Genomic DNA, 18,698 nt, shown 5'->3' with positions numbered 1-18,698 from the left:
CCTCATTTTGTTTTTAATGGAAAGATGTCTCCTGGACCTGGTGAAATTTCATTTCTTCTGACCCAATGCTGTTAGAAGAAAATCTCTACTGAATATGCTGGAGAGAATTATGAGAGTCAATATGACATTTCCTCCTTATAAGTTAGAAAATTATTTAATAAATTTTATGTTAGCAATTTTTCACCTATAGGATAAGAAACTATTTTTTACTATGTCATCAAATATACATTAAGTCATGAGAAAGCTATCGCTACGTGTAAGTTCTAATAGGTCTTTTATTTCTTTTCAGTTCTAGCTAATGATTGGTGAAAAGCATATAGCATACAAAGCAAAATAAATCAAAGCACTAAAATTAAGCAACATTTTTTTCTGGAAGAGAGAGGATCAATTAAACTTTTGTTTTAATAGTACAATCAGCATGGAGTATGTGGTGTGGAATTATAATGACTGACACTGTCTTGTTTTGACTAACACTGTCTGTGAACACACAACTCAAAAGTGAAAGGAACTACATAATGCTCTGACTGAACAAATCAAACTGCCTATTTTCAAAGTGCATTTTACTTTCAAATTAAAGGTAAAGAGTTACTGGCCAACTCAGTCTGCAGAAGAGTGCCAATGTGATGAAAGATGGCAATTTTTAGCCAAGCTGCCAGCTGTGGTCAATGCCTTGTATTAGTGAATTTTAACAGCAGTTGTGAGAACTTGAAGAATGCAAAGGATTAAACATCACTCTAGACTGGATTGGGGGAGGTGGGGAAATCATACAAATGCTAAAAATGTTCGAAGCTGCAAAGATTAAATAAAGGAACATATCAATTTGGAGCCACTGAATTACATCCAGCTGCGACAGTGAATTAAGAACCGATTAATGGCTAAAGCTTTTCTCCAGTTTGGATGCTGAAGCAAACTCATTAGGCTTTTAGAGTAGCTATAATGTGTGTACTGTGGGAACTGTTCAATGCTATTCAGGAGACTCTAACTGTAAGCTCAGAGCATTTCCCGCAGAGCTTCTGATGCTATTTTCTTTATATAACATGTGTGCCTGAAAACCCAGCCAAAAACAAGCCCTTTGTTTTTCTACTTTGTTGTGGTCTCTCTCAGCTTTACGTTTCTTGAACACAGGTAAATAAACTCATAATCCAGATGGTGCAACAGATGTGAGAGCAGCACTCTGAAATCAACAGACAGTGGGCAATACTTTCCATTTTCTCTTTTAAACGCTAACTAATATGTAATTCGGAATCTCCGGTGTAGTTAGCATCTGCTCCCTTCGGCCAGCCAAAGGTTACAGGTGTTCCTGATGTCATTTCACAGTAAGGCGTGGGCCTGGCTTGTGAGTGAGTGCCCAGGCTCTAATCTTTCCCTACCACCTACCAGTTTTGTCATGCTGGGCTTCCATTTGCTGTATCTTCTGTGTCAGCTCCTGCTCTCTTTGCAGGGCCTGAAGGGCTTGGGCCTTTGCTTCGTTGCTAAAGCTCTGCTGAATACTACCTTTTTCCAGTCTGCAAAACAGAGAGGAGACATACAGAAATGTCATCTGCAGACGCACAAAAGACTGTCATTTCCCCTATAAAACATGGGGAGCTGATATGTAGTAAATTGTTAAGCTAAGAAGACAACACTCCACAGATTGCCTCTTTAGGAGGAAAATCCAGAGGGCCATGCTAAATATATGCTATCAGCCCAAATGGACTACGGTTCACGGCTTCAAACATCAAAAACATCATGACCACTGACTAATGGTATTTTGTGATTTTAAAGCACAGCCACCTTTTCCCTGCAAAATTCTTAATGTTTTACACTAACAATTGATCTTTCATAGTATGAACGATCACTATTTCTTAAAGACCCTGAAATTCCAGGAATAGCGTGACTTAGTTGTCAAATTAAGCAAAATTTAAATTCTTAAAACTAAGCATTGTAAACCACTTTTCTTTTTTCTCCAAGATATAAAATGGAATCTCAAATATAATGCAAGAGACTTTATACATGGACAAGTAAATGATTCTGCAGTACCACGTGCATATTTTCATTAAATATTTTTGCATATCAGGCCATATAATGTAAATATAAATATGAATATGGAAGTGAGTAACCTCCTTCAACACTTCATAATGAAATTCTTCTTCAGTCACCTTGAAAAACTTACAGAATGATAATCTTCCATAGTCAAAGACATTATCCCATCCCACTGTGATATCCCATTATCCCATTGGGTCACTATCCAATCACAGTGGCTCCTAAAGACAGAAAGTTCCTGAAAATTAGAACCTGAGCAATGCAAAGAGCTTCACTGCTGGCAGCACTATGGATACTTACTGTGTGTGTGTTTGTGTTTGTGTGTGTATCTGTACCCCCCACCCTGCACAAAGTTGGTTGTTCAAACTCTAAATATGGGTAGGTGATATTGAGGCTTCCTTCAATTAACTGACTCAGTTATTTTTTTTAACTCCTGATCTCCTTGTGGGCACTTCTCATCCATGCTGCTTTAGTTTACTAATTGAGATATTTACTGCCTAGCCTTTGCCAAACTAAAAATAAACAGTTCCATAAAGCTATCACTACCAGTCTATGTACCGCTGTGGAACTTCAATTCACTGGCTTCTAATTATAAAGCAACATAAGGAAAGCCTGTATTGAAATTGGTCAATGCATGTGGTAATGTTGTAGTGTAAAATTCTAGAATGAAAATACTCCCACACCTCACTCAAATGGAATCATCAGGGGTCCCTGCTAAATGTGACATGAGGTCCCTTCTGGTACTTCTAACAACAACACCCCCCTGGATGTGGTCCAAGGTCTTGTCTCACACTCAGTTCCAAACTAGTATATTGCAACAAATGGACAGTCAGACGAGGCTACTTTTGCCTCCCTAGTCACACCTCGCATTTTCTGGCCATAGACCATCGCACATGTCCCTTCTTCCTGGAATGCTCCCTCGCCAAGCCGATCTCCTGTACAACGTTTACTGCCCCTTTAAAGCCTACTCAGATTTTCCTCTCTCCTTTTTCTCTCACCTAAATTATCTAGTCTTTCCTCAGTGACCTCAATACATGGGGTTTTCAAAATGTTCATGGAAAATGCACATTATGAAGACTACTATGTATGGATTTCAATTTTTTTGCACCAAAATAACTTACATTTTAACCGAATATGAATATGTTGTATATGTTGTATATTACCAACAAAGATAACAATTATCATGCTTTAGTTACAGGTTTACATGTCTGACTCTTGTCATTGTTTCTCTATACCCTTAGCCCAGCTCTGTATTGGACATATAGGCAGCGGGCAGAGAATGTTTGATGATTCTTCTATCATTGCCATAGGAGAAAGGAAAGCTGCAGTCTTCAAGAGAAACTGGAGAATTTGCTCAAGTGTTATGTGAGGGGGAAAAAACTCTTCAGACCCATTAGAAAAGAGTGCCTAGAAGAGGATGGCGTTAATGGTTTTGCCAGCTAGAAACCATGTATTTAAGGAGCACTGTGGATTCTTTCACTGAGTAACCATTCCCAAGTCAGACCTCCTAGAACAGGGAATATAGGCAGGGAGAACCAGGGTTCTGAGAACCCCCAAGAAATTGAGTAACCACAAAATGCACTGTCCAAAACCCATTTGACAATGAAAGGGGGAATTATTAATAATTACTCCAAGATTCTAGTCTTACTCAACTACTCATTACAAACTGGGACTTCACACTTCCCCACCTGAGGGAGGGGGCTGATCTTACAATCAAGTTTTAGAATGAGAAGCTGCCTAATTAGTAACTCTGTAAATTGACCCTATAAAACTACTTCTGTCTTTATTGTAGTTTTCCTTATAAAACATCAGTTTATGTTTCTTGAATCCTTCACTAAGTTTCACTTTATTTGAGAAACTGTTCTTTTTCATTACATAAAAGCATGACATATTCTTGTCTTCCTATTCCTTTTTCTTGCCCCTTTTCTTCTATGTTGTGTTCTCCCCTTGTAGGTTCTTTTTGACTTGGTAGGCTTTTTATAAACTTCAGGATTTTATAACAGAAAGGGAACCATGGCCGGCACCGTGGCTCACTAGGCTAATCCTCTGCCTTGCGGCGCCGGCACACCGGATTCTAGTCCCGGTCGGGGCGCCGGATTCTGTCCTGGTTGCCCCTCTTCCAGGCCAGCTCTCTGCTGTGGCCAGGGAGTGCAGTGGAGGATGGCCCAAGTCCTTGGGCCCTGCACCCCATGGGAGACCAGGATAAGTACCTGGCTCCTGCCATCGGATCAGCGTGGTGCACTGGCTGCAGCGCGCCAGCCGCAGCACGCCGGCTGTGGCGGCCATTGGAGGGTGAACCAACGGCAAAGGAAGACCTTTCTCTCTGTCTCTCTCTCTCACTGTCCACTCTGCCTGTCAAAAAAAAAAAAAAAAAAAAAAGAAAGAAAGAAAGAAAGAAAAGAAAGGGAACCGCAAATTTGTTTCACCAAATGCTTTTACTTTAAAACTGAAATACACATACACACATACAACCTCTGAGGCCCATAAAAATTTTAAAATCTTTTCATCAGGTTATATTGTGAGTGATTTACAAATAATGACAGAGGTGAGAGTAAAAATATTTTTTATTCAGGAGGCCTATTTTATAAGACTCCAGAGTTAATGCAATAATTGGGAATTAATAAACTATTTCATGAAATAATGAATGAATTAATAAAAACTTCACTTAGTCAAAGAAGGAGCTGGAAAAAAATCAAGATCAATCCATTAAATATTTGTCATAACTATTATATTAAAAAACACCCACTGCTAGGCCCTAGGTCAAATGAAGATAAATGAGGCATAGACCTTGTTTCTACTCAGGAGTTCAAAATGACCCAAACAAACAGCCAGGTAGATGGTAAAGTATACCCTAAAAAAGGTGCAAGAGGAAAAAAACAATCACAGCATAGAAAAATGAGGGAGTCAATTCTAGCTGGGAGTGTGAGAGCCTCGTGAAGAACAGCTAAGCCCATCTCCCCAACTGGGTTTCTTTCAGTTCTCACTCAAAATATTTATGATCTTAATTAACCAACTCATAAGTAGCTCTATTTTACAACTTGGAATAAAAGCAATGACAGTAAAGAAGAATTTCTTGGTAGTTACTAAAATGGGGCAGAAGCATTTAGTCACAATTGCTGAAAACTAAAAACAACTTAAATTTCTATCAATTATGAAATGAATAAACATTGTCGTACACCCTTACAATACAGTACTAGGAATACTAGCAATGAAAGGATGGAGTAGGGTGGGCACTTGAACTAGCAGTTACTATTTCAATTAAGATATCATGTGACATATCAGAATGCCTGGGTTTGATTCTCCACTCCTGAGTCCAGCTTCTTGCCAATGAGACCCTGGGAGGCAGCCGGTTTTGCCACTCATATGGGAGGAGATCTAGATTGAGTTCCCAGCTGCTGGTCCCATCCATTGCTCAGTCCAAGTAGTGGACATTTGAGGGGTGACCTAGTGGTTGGGGGCTCTGCTATGTCTCTCCGTGCCTCTCAAAAAATAATAAAAGGATAAGCTACTGTTAATGAAACCTTTGTATAAATCTCAAAAATAGTACATTTAAAAGAAGCTAGACACCAAAGACTTATTTTCTGATTTCATTTACATGACATTCTAGTAAAGTCAACAACAGAATGACACAGAATAGATTTGTGTTGCTAAGACCTGGAAGTAAGGAAAAGGCATGAGGAAATAGCGGCATGCGGGAACTTCTTTGGGTTGATAGAAAATGTTTATGTCCTATTTATGCTAATTTTATATAACTGCATACATTTGTGGAGACACATTTAACTGCACACTTAAAATTGGTGACTTTGGGGCTGGTGTTGTGGCACAACAGGTTAAAGTGCCACCTGCAATGCTGGCATCTCATATGAACACTAGTTCAAGTCCTAGCTGCTCCACTTCCAATCCAGCTTCCTGCTATTTTGTCTAGGAAAGCAGAGGAAGATGGACCAAGCCCTTGGGTCCCTGAACCTATGTGGGAGACCCCTGTGAGGCTCCTGGCTCCTGGCTTCAGCCTAGCCCAGCCCTGGTTGTTGCGGCCATTTGGGAAGTGAACAAAAATTAAAGATCTCTCTCTCTCTCGCATGCACATGTTCTGTTTCTTCCTCTGTGTAGCTCTGCCTTTAAAGTAAATATTTTTTAAATGCTTTGAATAATTTACATTCCTGATCCTCAACTTTTCCATATCATTTGTTATTTTAGATCTCACTATTTAAAAAATGTCCATATCATAGATTTTTTTAAAAAGGACATTTTTAATTTTATAGGTAGATAGAGGGATCAAGAGTTTCTGATGATTCTGAAGTTCAGCAGTGAGCCAGCACAGAAATGAGGAAAGCTTCTTCAAGTCTGAGAACCAGGACCTGGTAGTGGCAGTGACTGTGGCAGCAATTCCACCTGCTGAATTTCAACTCCCATTTTTACTCATGTCTGAAGTGCTAGTATTAGAAATACAATCCTCCAGGCTAAAAGGTATCCTCCTTTTAAAATTTTTTGTTTATTTGTTTTTATTTGAAAGGGGGAGAGAAGGAGAGACATAGAGACGTAGAGAGGGAGACAGGGAGAGGGAGAGGGAGAGGGAGAGAGGGAGGGGGAGAGAGAGAGAGAGAGAGAGAGAGAGAGAGAGAGAGAGAGAGAGACTTCCTATTTATAGTACAATTTGAGGAGATTTTTATGGTAGTACCATATTGTTTGTGGCAAAACTTTCAGGAACATTTATAGCATGCTTACTAACTGAAAACCATTCTTGAAGAAACAGAGAAGCAGCAGGGTTTGCGTGCTGTTCTGAACTCAGACACATGATAAACATTGGTTTCAACAATGGTGACATTAGTTTTGACCACTCAGTATCACTGGTGTCCTGGAAAATGTTTAATAAGTGATCTGAGGAAGGGGAATTCCCTCATTCATACTATTTAGCAATTTTTAATATAGGTACTTCCCCCATAGCCTGCTTTAAGCTAAACAAATTGAGAGGACTAGATGCCAAGTTGGGAAGAAATAGGTACAATCAACTCAAGAGCTGCTATGAGCCAGCCCCAGCGCACTACTGGTTAGGTGAGCCCTTACAGGCTACGCCACTGTAAAACTACTCTTTTCCCCTGTGTATGTAAGAGGTAATATGTAGGAAGATGCCTAGCCAATGCAAACACCCTCTTTCTTATCAAACTCTTCTTATCCACCATCATTTTTTCTCTATTTCTTAGTTAACACTGTGCTAAAAGGAAGAGTTTTCCTTTATTACTCAGTTATTACCTTATGAATATAGCATGGAGTCAGAGATTCTTATTTCATTTAAATGGGTATAATCTATTATGACCATTATTTATTTTCATATTCAGCTTACCCTGAAATTGGCCAATGGGGACCCTTGCAAGCTGCTTCTTGTGTGACATGTCTCCACTATTCCTATGTATTTCTAGACATTGCATGCTGATCTATTACTTTTCCTGTATAAATCTTTGAATCAGCATTTGTCCAAGGAACTCTTTTTGTGCCTTTTAATAGAGAACAGTATTTATAAAACAAGATCTCTCACTAGTTGATGCTCACTGCTTCTAGGTCACGCTAGTAGACAAAGTCAGGATATCAACATGCATACAAATGTATAAATAAGAATATAAATATTTGTCTACATATGTCTAGAAGAGTATATATATTTACACACATATTCATAATGATAATTCAGATTGAAATCCAACAATACAGAACCTAGTCTTTTTTTCAAAATTGTTATTTTCTTCAATAGTAAGTGTCTTGGCTCCTATTATCCTAAACATCTTTACTCATTTGCTCAAACTTGGAATACACAGAAAACAATTCCAAGATTGTTAATCTACGGAAAGAAAATCTACAAGTAACTAAAATTTGCTTACTGATAGGTATGCATTTGTGGAAAAAAAGCAAAATAAGCCAAAACAGTAAGCAAATTTTAGTTACTTATAGATTTTCTTTTAACTTAGGCCTATCCATCAAAAAAAAGTAGAAAAAAATCCTGCCTTAAATGATTGATCATTTTAGTAAACTCCCACTTATTAATGTTTATTATAAGCTAAGCTATTCATACATATTCTTTGTGTGTACTGGGGAGCAGGGGAGGCAAAGAGACAGGGAAAGACAAAGAGAGATCTTCCATCTACTGATTGACTCCCCAAACAAGTTTAATAGCCAGGGCTAGACCAAGTTGAAGCCAGAGCCAGGAACACAGTTTGTCCAAGTTCCCCAGTTATTAAGGGTATAGCCAGGAAATCCAGGGCTCTATCACTCTACAGTTCACACTGAATCACTATACTCCAATTGCTTGCTTTATCAGGGATGCAGAGAAATAAGAGAAGGTTGCAAGGATAATGAGAGTCTCATCTCAATTATCTGTGTGAGTCATTTAATACCCGTATTATCCATCTTGACAGCTAAATCCCAAGCTAGTTCTCCTTCACCATTTGCACTTGTTCCAGATGCAATTGAATACCTTCCCACTTCAACAATACCATCAATTGGTTGTATCTTCCTCAAAGAAATACATAAGAACATGGAAAGACACCAGAATTATATCTCCTGCCTCAAGCTGATATGAACTCCTAGGAAAGCTAAGACATGGGCATCTATCTGGACTGTAAGTGCATGGAGAATAGGGATCCTTTTTTTTGTTCACTAATTTATCTTAAGAACTTAGAATGGTGCCTGGTATACAGTTGTATAGTAAACAAATATTTGATGAACAAATGAATGACTAACTCATAGGTGTAGGTGTCCTCCTGTCTACTGACCAGAAGAAGATAATGTGACAAAGTAACCTCTATTTTAGCGAAGAATTTAACTTACTTTTATTATTATCATTGACAAGAATAACAAAACAAATAATAAAATAAATAGCATGATGTCTTCCATGTTTGAGAAGAACTAAAAATCCTGTGCTTGTGTCCTGTTAATTTGAACAAATATAGAAATACTGGAAAGGAACACACAGGAAAAGGAAAATACAAGGGACCAGGATTTTGGGATCCCTACTTTCTCAAGTATGAGAAGAACTTAATGGCATCATACATATTTCTAGAGTAAATTATGTCCATTCACCACACTGCAAAGTATGTCAGAACTTTAAGTGCAATGTTGAAAGATGAGTTACAAGATCAGAGTATGAATCACTTCTAGGAAAGTGAGCAGAAACAGAAAGGGGGTTAACTTCTTTCAAAGGAACACAAACAAAGGGAAGGAAACATCTGACACAAACATCCCTAAAAATAATTCTCCATTCAAAAATGTTCTTATAGTGTTTCCAAAATAATATGAAAACTTACTGTCAAGGCAAAGGAAGGTACGCTTGACTAGATACTGTCTGCTTCTATTACACCTGCACAATTGCCATCTACTTAAAGCAGAGCCATAGACCTACTATCACATGTCTGTGCTTTCTATTTTAATTACAAGGCAGATTCAAATGCATTGATCTTTCTTTTCTTCATTACAAGTCTGTGAGACAGGGAGTTGGAGCTGATATCCCTGTTAGATACACAAGGCATCTCAAACTCAGGGAATTAAGAGATTTGCCTAAAGTCACACAGCTAGTAAGTGACAGAGCTGGAACCAAAACCTGTCTTCTCACTCCAAGTCCAATGTTCTTTCTGTTCCATGGCACCACCTCACATGAGGTGTTTGTTTAATCAAACTGTGCAGTGCTCATCAATACTTAAGCAACTACCACGTGTCAAGCACTAAAGTATAGGAATACATCAGTATTTAAGACACAGACCATGCCCTCAACAAGTTCATGGTCTAGTGAACAAAATAAACAAGTTTAGAAGAGAGAGCTAGAATAGGATGGTAAACATTAAAATAAGTTCCTGGTATCACAGAACAGGAGCTAAGGAGTAGCTAGGGACAGTCAGAGATGAATTCAGGAAGCATAAAAAAAAATTAGAGGCTTAAAATGTGAGTGGGAATCAGCCATACAAAGAACAAGGAGAAAATTGTTACAAGTGAAGTGGACAGCATGTGCAAAGATCCAGGGAGGAGAGACAACCAGGTGCCTTTGGGAAACTGCAAACAGTCTTGGCATGATTGGAGGCTGGAATATATATGTTGTGGGATAGCAGTGAGCAGTTGGTGGAGGAGAGATTATTGAAGAAAGATGAGACTGGAGATGTAGGCAGAAGCCAGCACATGAAGCTATTTTTAAGGCCCTTATCCTGAGGGAAATAGGGAGCCAATGTAGGGTTTTAAGCAGGGGAGTGTTGTGATCACACCCGTGCTTTAGAAAGATCACTCTGGCTGCAGTGTGGGGAACAGATGGGGAAGGGACAACATTAGAAGCAAGGAAAGCACTTATTACTACGGCAATAGTAAGAGCAATTTCTGTAATGGTTTCTTTAGATTTGGTTGATACCATAGGTAGCTACTGAGAGTGAACAGCCATCAAATACACTCTGCTGATTTTTAGTCTGAAAATTTTTTGCAACAGCTCAGGGGTGTCTGATGTATTAGCAAAGTTCCCATGAGATAGTAAAGCATTCTCACATCCTATTTTGTAATGCCACGTGCCCAATTCACCACGCTGAAAAATCAAGAGAAATGTGCAATTCCATAAAATAAATTAGAATATGATTTTTGTCTTTGCATCTTCACGTTCTCAAAAATTCACATTTTATCTCTGGTTTGCCTGTGTGACCTGATGACTGTGGTCCATTCTTGCGCTTCTCTGAAAAATATCAGCTTATCGACGTAGTCTTAGTAATTAATCCCTCTGATGTATAACTTCAAATCATCTATCAGTAGGATTAATAAATACTATAGTGGGATTTCTATAATCTGTCAATAGATACACATGGTTATCAAACTGTATATAAGAATTTCTGTTATAAGAATTTCTATTATTAAAATATTTTATAAACTACTTCCTAGAACCCATTATTAAATGGGGAACATATTGGTTCCTTTGTAGGTATTATTCAGCAAATCTATAATAGTAAGAATAGGCCGGCACCACGGCTCAATAGGCTAATCCTCTGCCTGCAGCACTGGCACTCCGGGGTTCTAGTCCCAGTCAGGGCACCGGATTCTGTCCCAGTTGCCCCTCTTCCAGGCCAGCTCTCTGCTGTGGCCCAGGAGTGCAGTGGAGGATGACCCAAGTGCTTGGGCCCTGCACCCGCATGGGAGACCAGGAGAGGCATCTGGCTCCTGGCTTTGGATCAGCGTGGTGCGCCGGCGGCAGTGCGCTGGCCGCAGCGGCCATTGGGGGGTGAACCAACAGAAAAGGAAGACCTTTCTCTCTGTCTCTCTCTCTCACTGTCTAACTCTGTCTGTCAAAAAAATAAAATAAAATAAAATAAAATAAAATAAAATAAAATAAAATAAAAAATATATAACAATATGAATAATGTTATTTAGTATACTTTATAATATCTTATTTCTATTACATGGTAGAGTAATATTTCATTTTTCTGGCATGCTGGGAGTTGAGGTGGTACATATAACAGGATTTTCTAGTTACTGGATCCATCAAGTTCTGATCATTTGTAGTAAAATATATAAAAAATATAAGGGTACTTCAAAAAGTTAATGGAAAAATGGAATGAAAAGATACATTTATTTTGATACAAGAAATTTTGAAAACCCATGCATAGTTTTCTTCATTATATGCATTTTTTCCTTTTTTCAAATTTACTAACATTTTTATTGGCTTAAAAAAGATTCTTGGCCACTTAAAGGAATGTGGGATGGCCACCCAATGTCATTATCTGATTCTAATACTTCAAACGCCCCCAGTCACAGACCAGAAAACAGGGAATGCAGCACCCTTTGTACATCCGGTTCTCTTAGTAACCCATTAATCCTTTCAGCTTGTACTCCTCCTGGGAAAGTATGTTTTAAGAAGTTTCTTTGTTTGTTTGTTTTTACTAGAAACCTTTTATTTAAGGTATACAAATTTCATGCATTTCATATATACACATTTAGAAACAGAGTGGTTCTTCCCACCCCATCGTCCCTCCCACCCACACACCCACCCTTCTTCCTCCTCTTTCTTCTATTCCCATTCTCATTTTTTATAAATATCTATTTTAAATTAATTTTATACACATAAGATTAACCCTACAATAAGTAAAGAGTTCAACAAATAATATGAAAAAGAAAAAAACCTGTTCCTCAACAGTCAAGACAGGGATGTTAAAAGTCATCACATCTCTGGCTGGCGCCGCGGCTCACTAGGCTAATCCTCCACCTAGCGGCGCCGGCACACCGGGTTCTAGTCCCGGTCGGGGCGCCGGATTCTGTCCCGGTTGCCCCTCTTCCAGGCCAGCCCTCTGCTGTGACCAGGGAGTGCAGTGGAGGATGGCCCAGGTGCTTGGGCCCTGCACCCCATGGGAGACCAGGAAAAGCACCTGGCTCCTGGCTCCTGCCATCGGATCAGCGCGGTGTGCCGGCCGCAGCGCGCCGGCCGCGGCGGCCATTGGAGGGTGAACCAACGGCAAAGGAAGACCTTTCTCTCTGTCTCTCTCTCTCACTGTCCACTCTGCCTGTCAAAAAAAAAAAAAAAAAAAAAAAAAAGTCATCACATCTCAAAGTGTCAATTTCACTTCTATAGATTACCTTTTAGGTGCTCTATTAGTTACTACAGTTCAGAGAGAACATATGGTATTTTGTCTTTTTTGTATTGGATTATTTCACTAAGTATGGTTTCCACTTGCATCCCTTTTGTTGTGAAAGAATTTCAATTTTTTAATGCTGTGTAGTATTCCGTGGTGTACATATACCATAATTTTTTTATTCAGTATTCAGTTGACAGATACCTGGGTTGATTCCATATCTTAGCTATTGCGAACTGAGCTGCAATAAACATGGGGATACAGATAACTCTTTCATATGCTGATTTTATTTTCTTTGGGTAAATTCCCGGGAGTGGGATGGCTGGGTCATATGGTAGGTTATATTCAGATTTCTGACGTGTCTCCACACTGTCTTCTTCAGTAGCTGTACCAGTTTACATTCCCACCAACAGTGGATTAGAGTACCTTTTTCCCTACATCCTTGCCAGCTTTTGTTTGTTGATTTCTGTATTTCATGAACTTTTAAAAGTTCCCCTCATATATTATGTCTCTGCTTTCCTAAGCAAACTACACAAAATTTAATAAACTCTTCTTGATAATTAAATCTCACAAATTATAAGTTAGGTTTATTTACTGCTACTATACCCTCAGCCAGGAAGCTCCTAGGGATCACTGTTCATTATTGTATCTTCAAGTACCTAACAGAAGACCCTAAATAATATTTATTGCAAGAAAGGGCCCAGAAGCTATTTTAAAGAACCAACAGAGCATGCAGAAGCACATTGATCTACTTCTTTTTTTATTGATTATTTTGGTATGCCTTGCTGTCTGTTTTTTTTTTTTTTTTTTTTTTGACAGGCAGAGTTAGACGGTGAGAGAGAGAAAGACAGAGAGAAAGGTCTTCCTTTCCGTTGGTTCACCCCCCAGATGGCTGCCACGGCCGGCCGGTGTGCAACACCAATCTGAAGCCAGGAGTCAGGTGCTTCCTCCTGGTCTCCCATGCGGGTGCAGGGCCCAAGCACTTGGGCCATCCTCCACTGCACTCCTGGGCCACAGCAGAGAGCTGGACTGGAAGAAGAGCAACCGAGACAGAATCCGGCACCCCAACCGGGACTAGAACCTGGTGTGCCGGCGCCGCAGGTGGAGGATTAGCTGGCTTTTTCTTCTTTTTTTTTTTTTTTAAGATTTATTTATTTATTTGAGAAAGTGAGAGAGATCGATCTTCCAGCCACTGTTCACTCTCCGAATGGCTGGGCCAGTCCAAAGCCAGGAGCCAAGAATTCCATCAAGTCTCCCATGTGTGAGGCAGGGACCCAAGTACTTGGGCCACCTTCTGCTGCTTTCCCAGGCACATTAGCAGGAGCTTGATGGGAAGCAGAGCAACCAGGACTTGAACTGGTGCTCCAGTATGGAATGTTGGTGTTGTAGGTGGTAGCTTAGCCCACTGTGCCATCCTGGCTCCTTTTAGCTTGTTACTTGAACTTCTAAAAGTGATGTCTTAGGATATATCTATTGATTCTGTGTAGAAAAGCACAAGGGCTCTCAGTAGTTACTTGCTTCCTAGAAGTGCTTTTAAAATTTATATCTCAGTTAATAGTACATTCCAAAAGGCTGAATTAGCTAGAAGTCTATGTTTGAGTAAGTAGGAGATTGCTGTAATAAAGACAGTAGTAGCAGTTTTCATTATTGCTGAAATGGTGTGCTTTTAGTTAAATATTCAACATGTTTGTATATAGAAATGAATCTCGTGTTCTATGACCATTAATCTTGGCTTGTTAACAAAAACATAGTTTTTTTTTTTTTTTTTAAAGAGAAGGGGGGAGAGCGAGAGAGAGAGAGAGAGAGAGAGAGAGGTCTTCCATATACTGGTTCACTCTCCAATTGGCCGCAATGGCTGGAGCTGTGCCGATCTGAAGTCAGGAGCCAGAAGCTTCTTCTGGGTCTCCCACACAGGTGCAGAGGCCCAAGGACATGAGCCATCTTCTATTGTTTTCCAAGGCCATAGCTGAGAGCTGGAATGGAAGTGGAGCAGCTGGGACTCAAACCGGTGCCCATGAGATGCTGGCACTGCAGGCAGAGGCTTTACCTGCTAAGCCACAGCACTTGTTCCTGTAGTAGTTCATTTTTAAAGTTTAGTTGAAATCTCTGTAACCCTTGCATCTTTGCACATCTGGAACTGATAAGTACTGCACTACTAGTATTTACAAAAGAGAAAACCAACCTAAGTCTAAGTTTTCAGATTCCTATTCCAGTATTCTTACTCTCTTAAGGAAATCATTGTTCTACCATAATAATTAGGTCACTTTCTTCATTAAAACATTTTGCCTTTTAGTCATTTCATCATGGTTTCTACTTAACTTTGTAATACGGGAATGGAACTATTTTATGCACATTACTAACTGTGACCTCTGTCTCAGTAACATAAGTGCTAGATTTTCCTCTTACTTGAGCCATTTCTCAGTTATTCATCCTCTTCTTTCCTAGAGAGCAGCCCATTTCATTCCTAAAGATTTCATTCTTCCTTATTTTGAATCTATCTTCAAACTCATTTACACAAGGTAACTGCCCTGAGCCTACTCAAACCAGAAGTCATGGCATCAGAAAAGGAATGTAGGTAACTGGAATCCTAAAAAAAACCTCCATGACAATGACACACTGTCATTGTCAACTCATTTGTACAAGAGGCAGAAATAGAACAGGTTTTGGTATACCCCAGAGCTGATGTCTAGCTCCCAATTCCTCCATTTATTAGTTATGTGCCCTAAGCAAGTCACAAACTCTTGAACCCAACTTTATTGAATGACAAATAGAGTCAATAACACTACTACTCCTTATAACATTGTGAGGATAATGCATATAATATTTTTGTTAAAAGATTTATTTATTGATTTGAAGGTTAGAGAGATCAGAGAGAGACTTTTCATTCACTGCTTCATTTCCCAAATATTTGCAACAGCCAAGGTGAGGACAGGTCAAAGCTGGAAGCAAGGACTCCATCCCGATTTCCCATATAGGCAGTAGGGGTCCAGGTACTTGTGGCATCATTAGTAGGAAGTTGAATGGGAAGCAGAGTAAGTGGAACTTGAACTTGCACTCTGATAAGGAATGCAGGTGTTCTAAGCAGTAGCTTAACTTGCTGTGCTACAATGCCTACCCCTTTAAAGTATTCTTAGTACACCACACTGATGATAGTAAATTAAGACAAGGTTCTGAACCTTTATTGTTCCTGTTGTTACTTCCTAGAAGATGACTATGGAAAGAAACTGCTGGCCGGCTCCTCAGCTCACTTGGCTAATCCTCCACCTGTGGCGCCAGCACCCCGGGTTCTAGTCCCAGTTGGGGCACTGATTCTGTCCCGGTTGCTCCCCTTCCAGGCCAGCTCTCTGCTGTGGTCTGGGAGTGCAGTGGAGGATGGCCCAAGTGCTTGGGCCCTGCACCCGCATGGGAGACCAGGGGGAAGCATCTGGCTTCTGGCTTTGGATTGGCACAGCGCGCCGGCCGTAGCAACCATTTTGGGGGTGAACCAACAGAAAAGGAAGACCTTTCTCTCTCTCTCACACTAACTCTGCCTGTCAAAAAAAGAAAAAAAGAACTGCCAACATAATTATCTAAAATAAATAACCTTGAAAAAACAATAAAAATTTCTTCAATTTACTGACTAAAGCTATGCAGGGGGGCCGGCACTGTGGCACAGTGGTTAAAGCCCTGGCTTGAAGCACCGGCTCCCATATGGGCGCCAGCTCTAGTCCCGGCTGCTCCTCTTCCAATCCAGCTCTCTGCTATGGCCTGGGATAGCAGTAGAAGATGGCCCAAGTCCTTGGGCCCCTCCTCCCATGTGGGAGACCCGGAAGAATCTCCTGGCTCCTGACTTCAGGTAGGTGCAGCTCTGGGGAGTGAACCACCAGATGGAAGACCTCTCTCTCTGTCTCTACCTCTCTCTGTAACTCTGTCTTTCAAATAATAATAATAATAATAATAATAATAATAAAAGCTATGCAGGGGAGATGGTGTTACCTAACGGATGTGAGCTTGGGCTTTGGACACATACAGGCTTAGCTTTGACTCCTGCCTCTACCGAACTAGTCCGAGTGGACTTCATCCCAGTTTAAGTCTCAGTTAACTCACTTAGAAGATGATATTATAATGATTGTAAGAGATGCTTCACATAAAGCAACCAGCAATGTCCAGCCCAGATCACCATTTGAAAGGTGTCTAAATTCAATTAATGGACTAGCATTAGTTATTTAATGTCAAACTTATTTTCAAAAACTCTTGATATGTCAAGGCAAAAATGGGATAGTAAGTTATAGAACTTACTACTATAATGCAATGCTGTTATAGTTTACTGTTCATCTGCTCTTCGAATAATGGCCAGCAAGTGGCAGCTTTTTCCACCCTCCTCTTCCTCCTCAAAGTGACACTTCTTCAGCAAAGGACTAATCAAAGTGAGTCCTGGCTGTTGCCTCCAAAATTAAAGGGAAAGCAGACATGATCTTCTTGTTTTAATAAAATCTTTCCATCCTTGTAGAAATAGGACTTGAGGTTGAAACTCATGAGAATTCAGCTGCATCTACAATGGCATTGTGGGGAAGCTGGGAGAACTGAGTAATGAAGGTCTACTGCTGTGATGCTTAGTACAGAACTAGCCACATGTGGCTGTTGAGCACTTGCAATGTGGCTGCACTGAATGGATATATGTGGTAAGTATAAAATACACTACAGAATGTGAGCATTTAAAAAAAACGAGGTAAAAAATTTAATCGATAATTTCTTACATGAATCACATGCTGCAATGATATTGTTTTCTCTGTAGTATGTTAAATAAATCATTACAATTACATCTATTTCCTTTTACTTTTTAAAATGATGCTATCTGAAAATTTTAAATTATAGATGTGTTTGCATTTTGTGGCTCCCATTGTATTTCTATTGGACAACACTGGTCTGAGGATAACTCCATTGTCTACCTCCCCATATTTTAACTACCATTTTAAATTGCAATGTACCACAAGTAAAAATAGCTATATTGACAAAACCAACTAAATCTAAGTGCCTGGTGAAGATGTCAAAACTTGTAATTTTTATAAAAAGAATTATTAAAATGACATAGTTTTTATCTTGATAAGTTTCTCATTTAAGTCAACCAGTCATCATTGTTTGAAAATAGAAACAAAGTTGAAGAATTCTGATAAAACACTGAGAACAGCTGAAGCTGAAGCAGCTACCATATTATACAAAAATAATATCCCTCCCTCTTATTTTTTGTAAATAAGATCTAGCTTGGAGTAACTCCCCAAATGCATATTCATATTTAAAATTAAATTATAAAGCATATGAGAAAGTTATACAGAGAGGCTGGAAAGTTATAGACAAATTTGCAGTTACATTCATGGACTGCAGACTGCTGGTAAGTTATAATGTACATACAATTCTCTGAGAGATTTTTTTTTAGCCCCTATGGATGTCTTTCCTCAATCTCCAGTAACTAACCTTGTATCATTCATTACATCCTTCTAGAAAGAAATTCAACACTTCCAAATTCATCAAGAGGACCGTGTAATCATTTTAGTTAGTCTGTCAACGTGTCAATCAACTTAGTAAAGTATCTCACTGCCTGGCGAGTTAATCTGTTGCCTTTGTAGTTTTCACTTATTGCAAAACATTATCTTCACCTTAAGGAATACAAATAAGCCACACAATGGTTTCAAACTTCTATTAGAAATTGCCAGAGTTGATCTCTTATAAGATACACAATTTCAGGATCCAGAAAGCAGGGTGGGTTGCAAAGCCAGGACCACAATCCTAATGCTCCTTGAGAATCACCATTCTAGTCAAATTATCACTCCACAACCATTATTTATAGAAAATCTCACCAGTTCCAAGCTGTCGGAAATAATTACAAATTATTTCCACCTCCAGTGTATTTACAAAAAAATTAACACATTCTCAGTGCTCAGCTTCACGACTTCTAGAGTTTGCTACCCAAGAGTCACTCCATTTCTTCAGAGTACAGGAAAGAATCCATGCAGAAGGGATGAATGTTGGCATACCAAAAATTGAAGAGAAATAAAATCTCCTGCAGAGAATGATTTAGGGGCCCATACTTTACATCTGTGCCAATAATTCCTGACAGGAGGTTTT

At 39.4% G+C, this 18,698-nt stretch overlaps 1 protein-coding gene across 38 annotated transcripts in view; it reads right to left on the bottom strand.

The window, feature by feature from the left end:
* SDCCAG8 (SHH signaling and ciliogenesis regulator SDCCAG8) overlaps positions 1 to 18,698 on the bottom strand; it is a 270,085-nt gene that overhangs the window by 95,625 nt on the left and 155,762 nt on the right. For all 38 annotated transcript variants that reach the window (XR_007909721.2, XR_007909718.2, XR_007909716.2 and 35 more), the window contains one exon: positions 1,378 to 1,505. Coding sequence is in view for 30 of the 38 variants with exons in the window: in XM_051820787.2 (XP_051676747.1) it covers positions 1,378 to 1,505 (128 nt within the window). In the remaining 8 variants the exon portion in view is untranslated. The remainder of the gene's footprint in view (positions 1 to 1,377; positions 1,506 to 18,698) is intronic.

Source organism: Oryctolagus cuniculus, chromosome 13, assembly GCF_964237555.1.
Source record: "Oryctolagus cuniculus chromosome 13, mOryCun1.1, whole genome shotgun sequence".
Lineage (NCBI taxonomy): Eukaryota > Metazoa > Chordata > Mammalia > Lagomorpha > Leporidae > Oryctolagus > Oryctolagus cuniculus.
The sequence above is the reverse complement of the archived record's forward strand: the minus strand, read 5'-3'. Positions and strand labels throughout refer to the sequence as shown.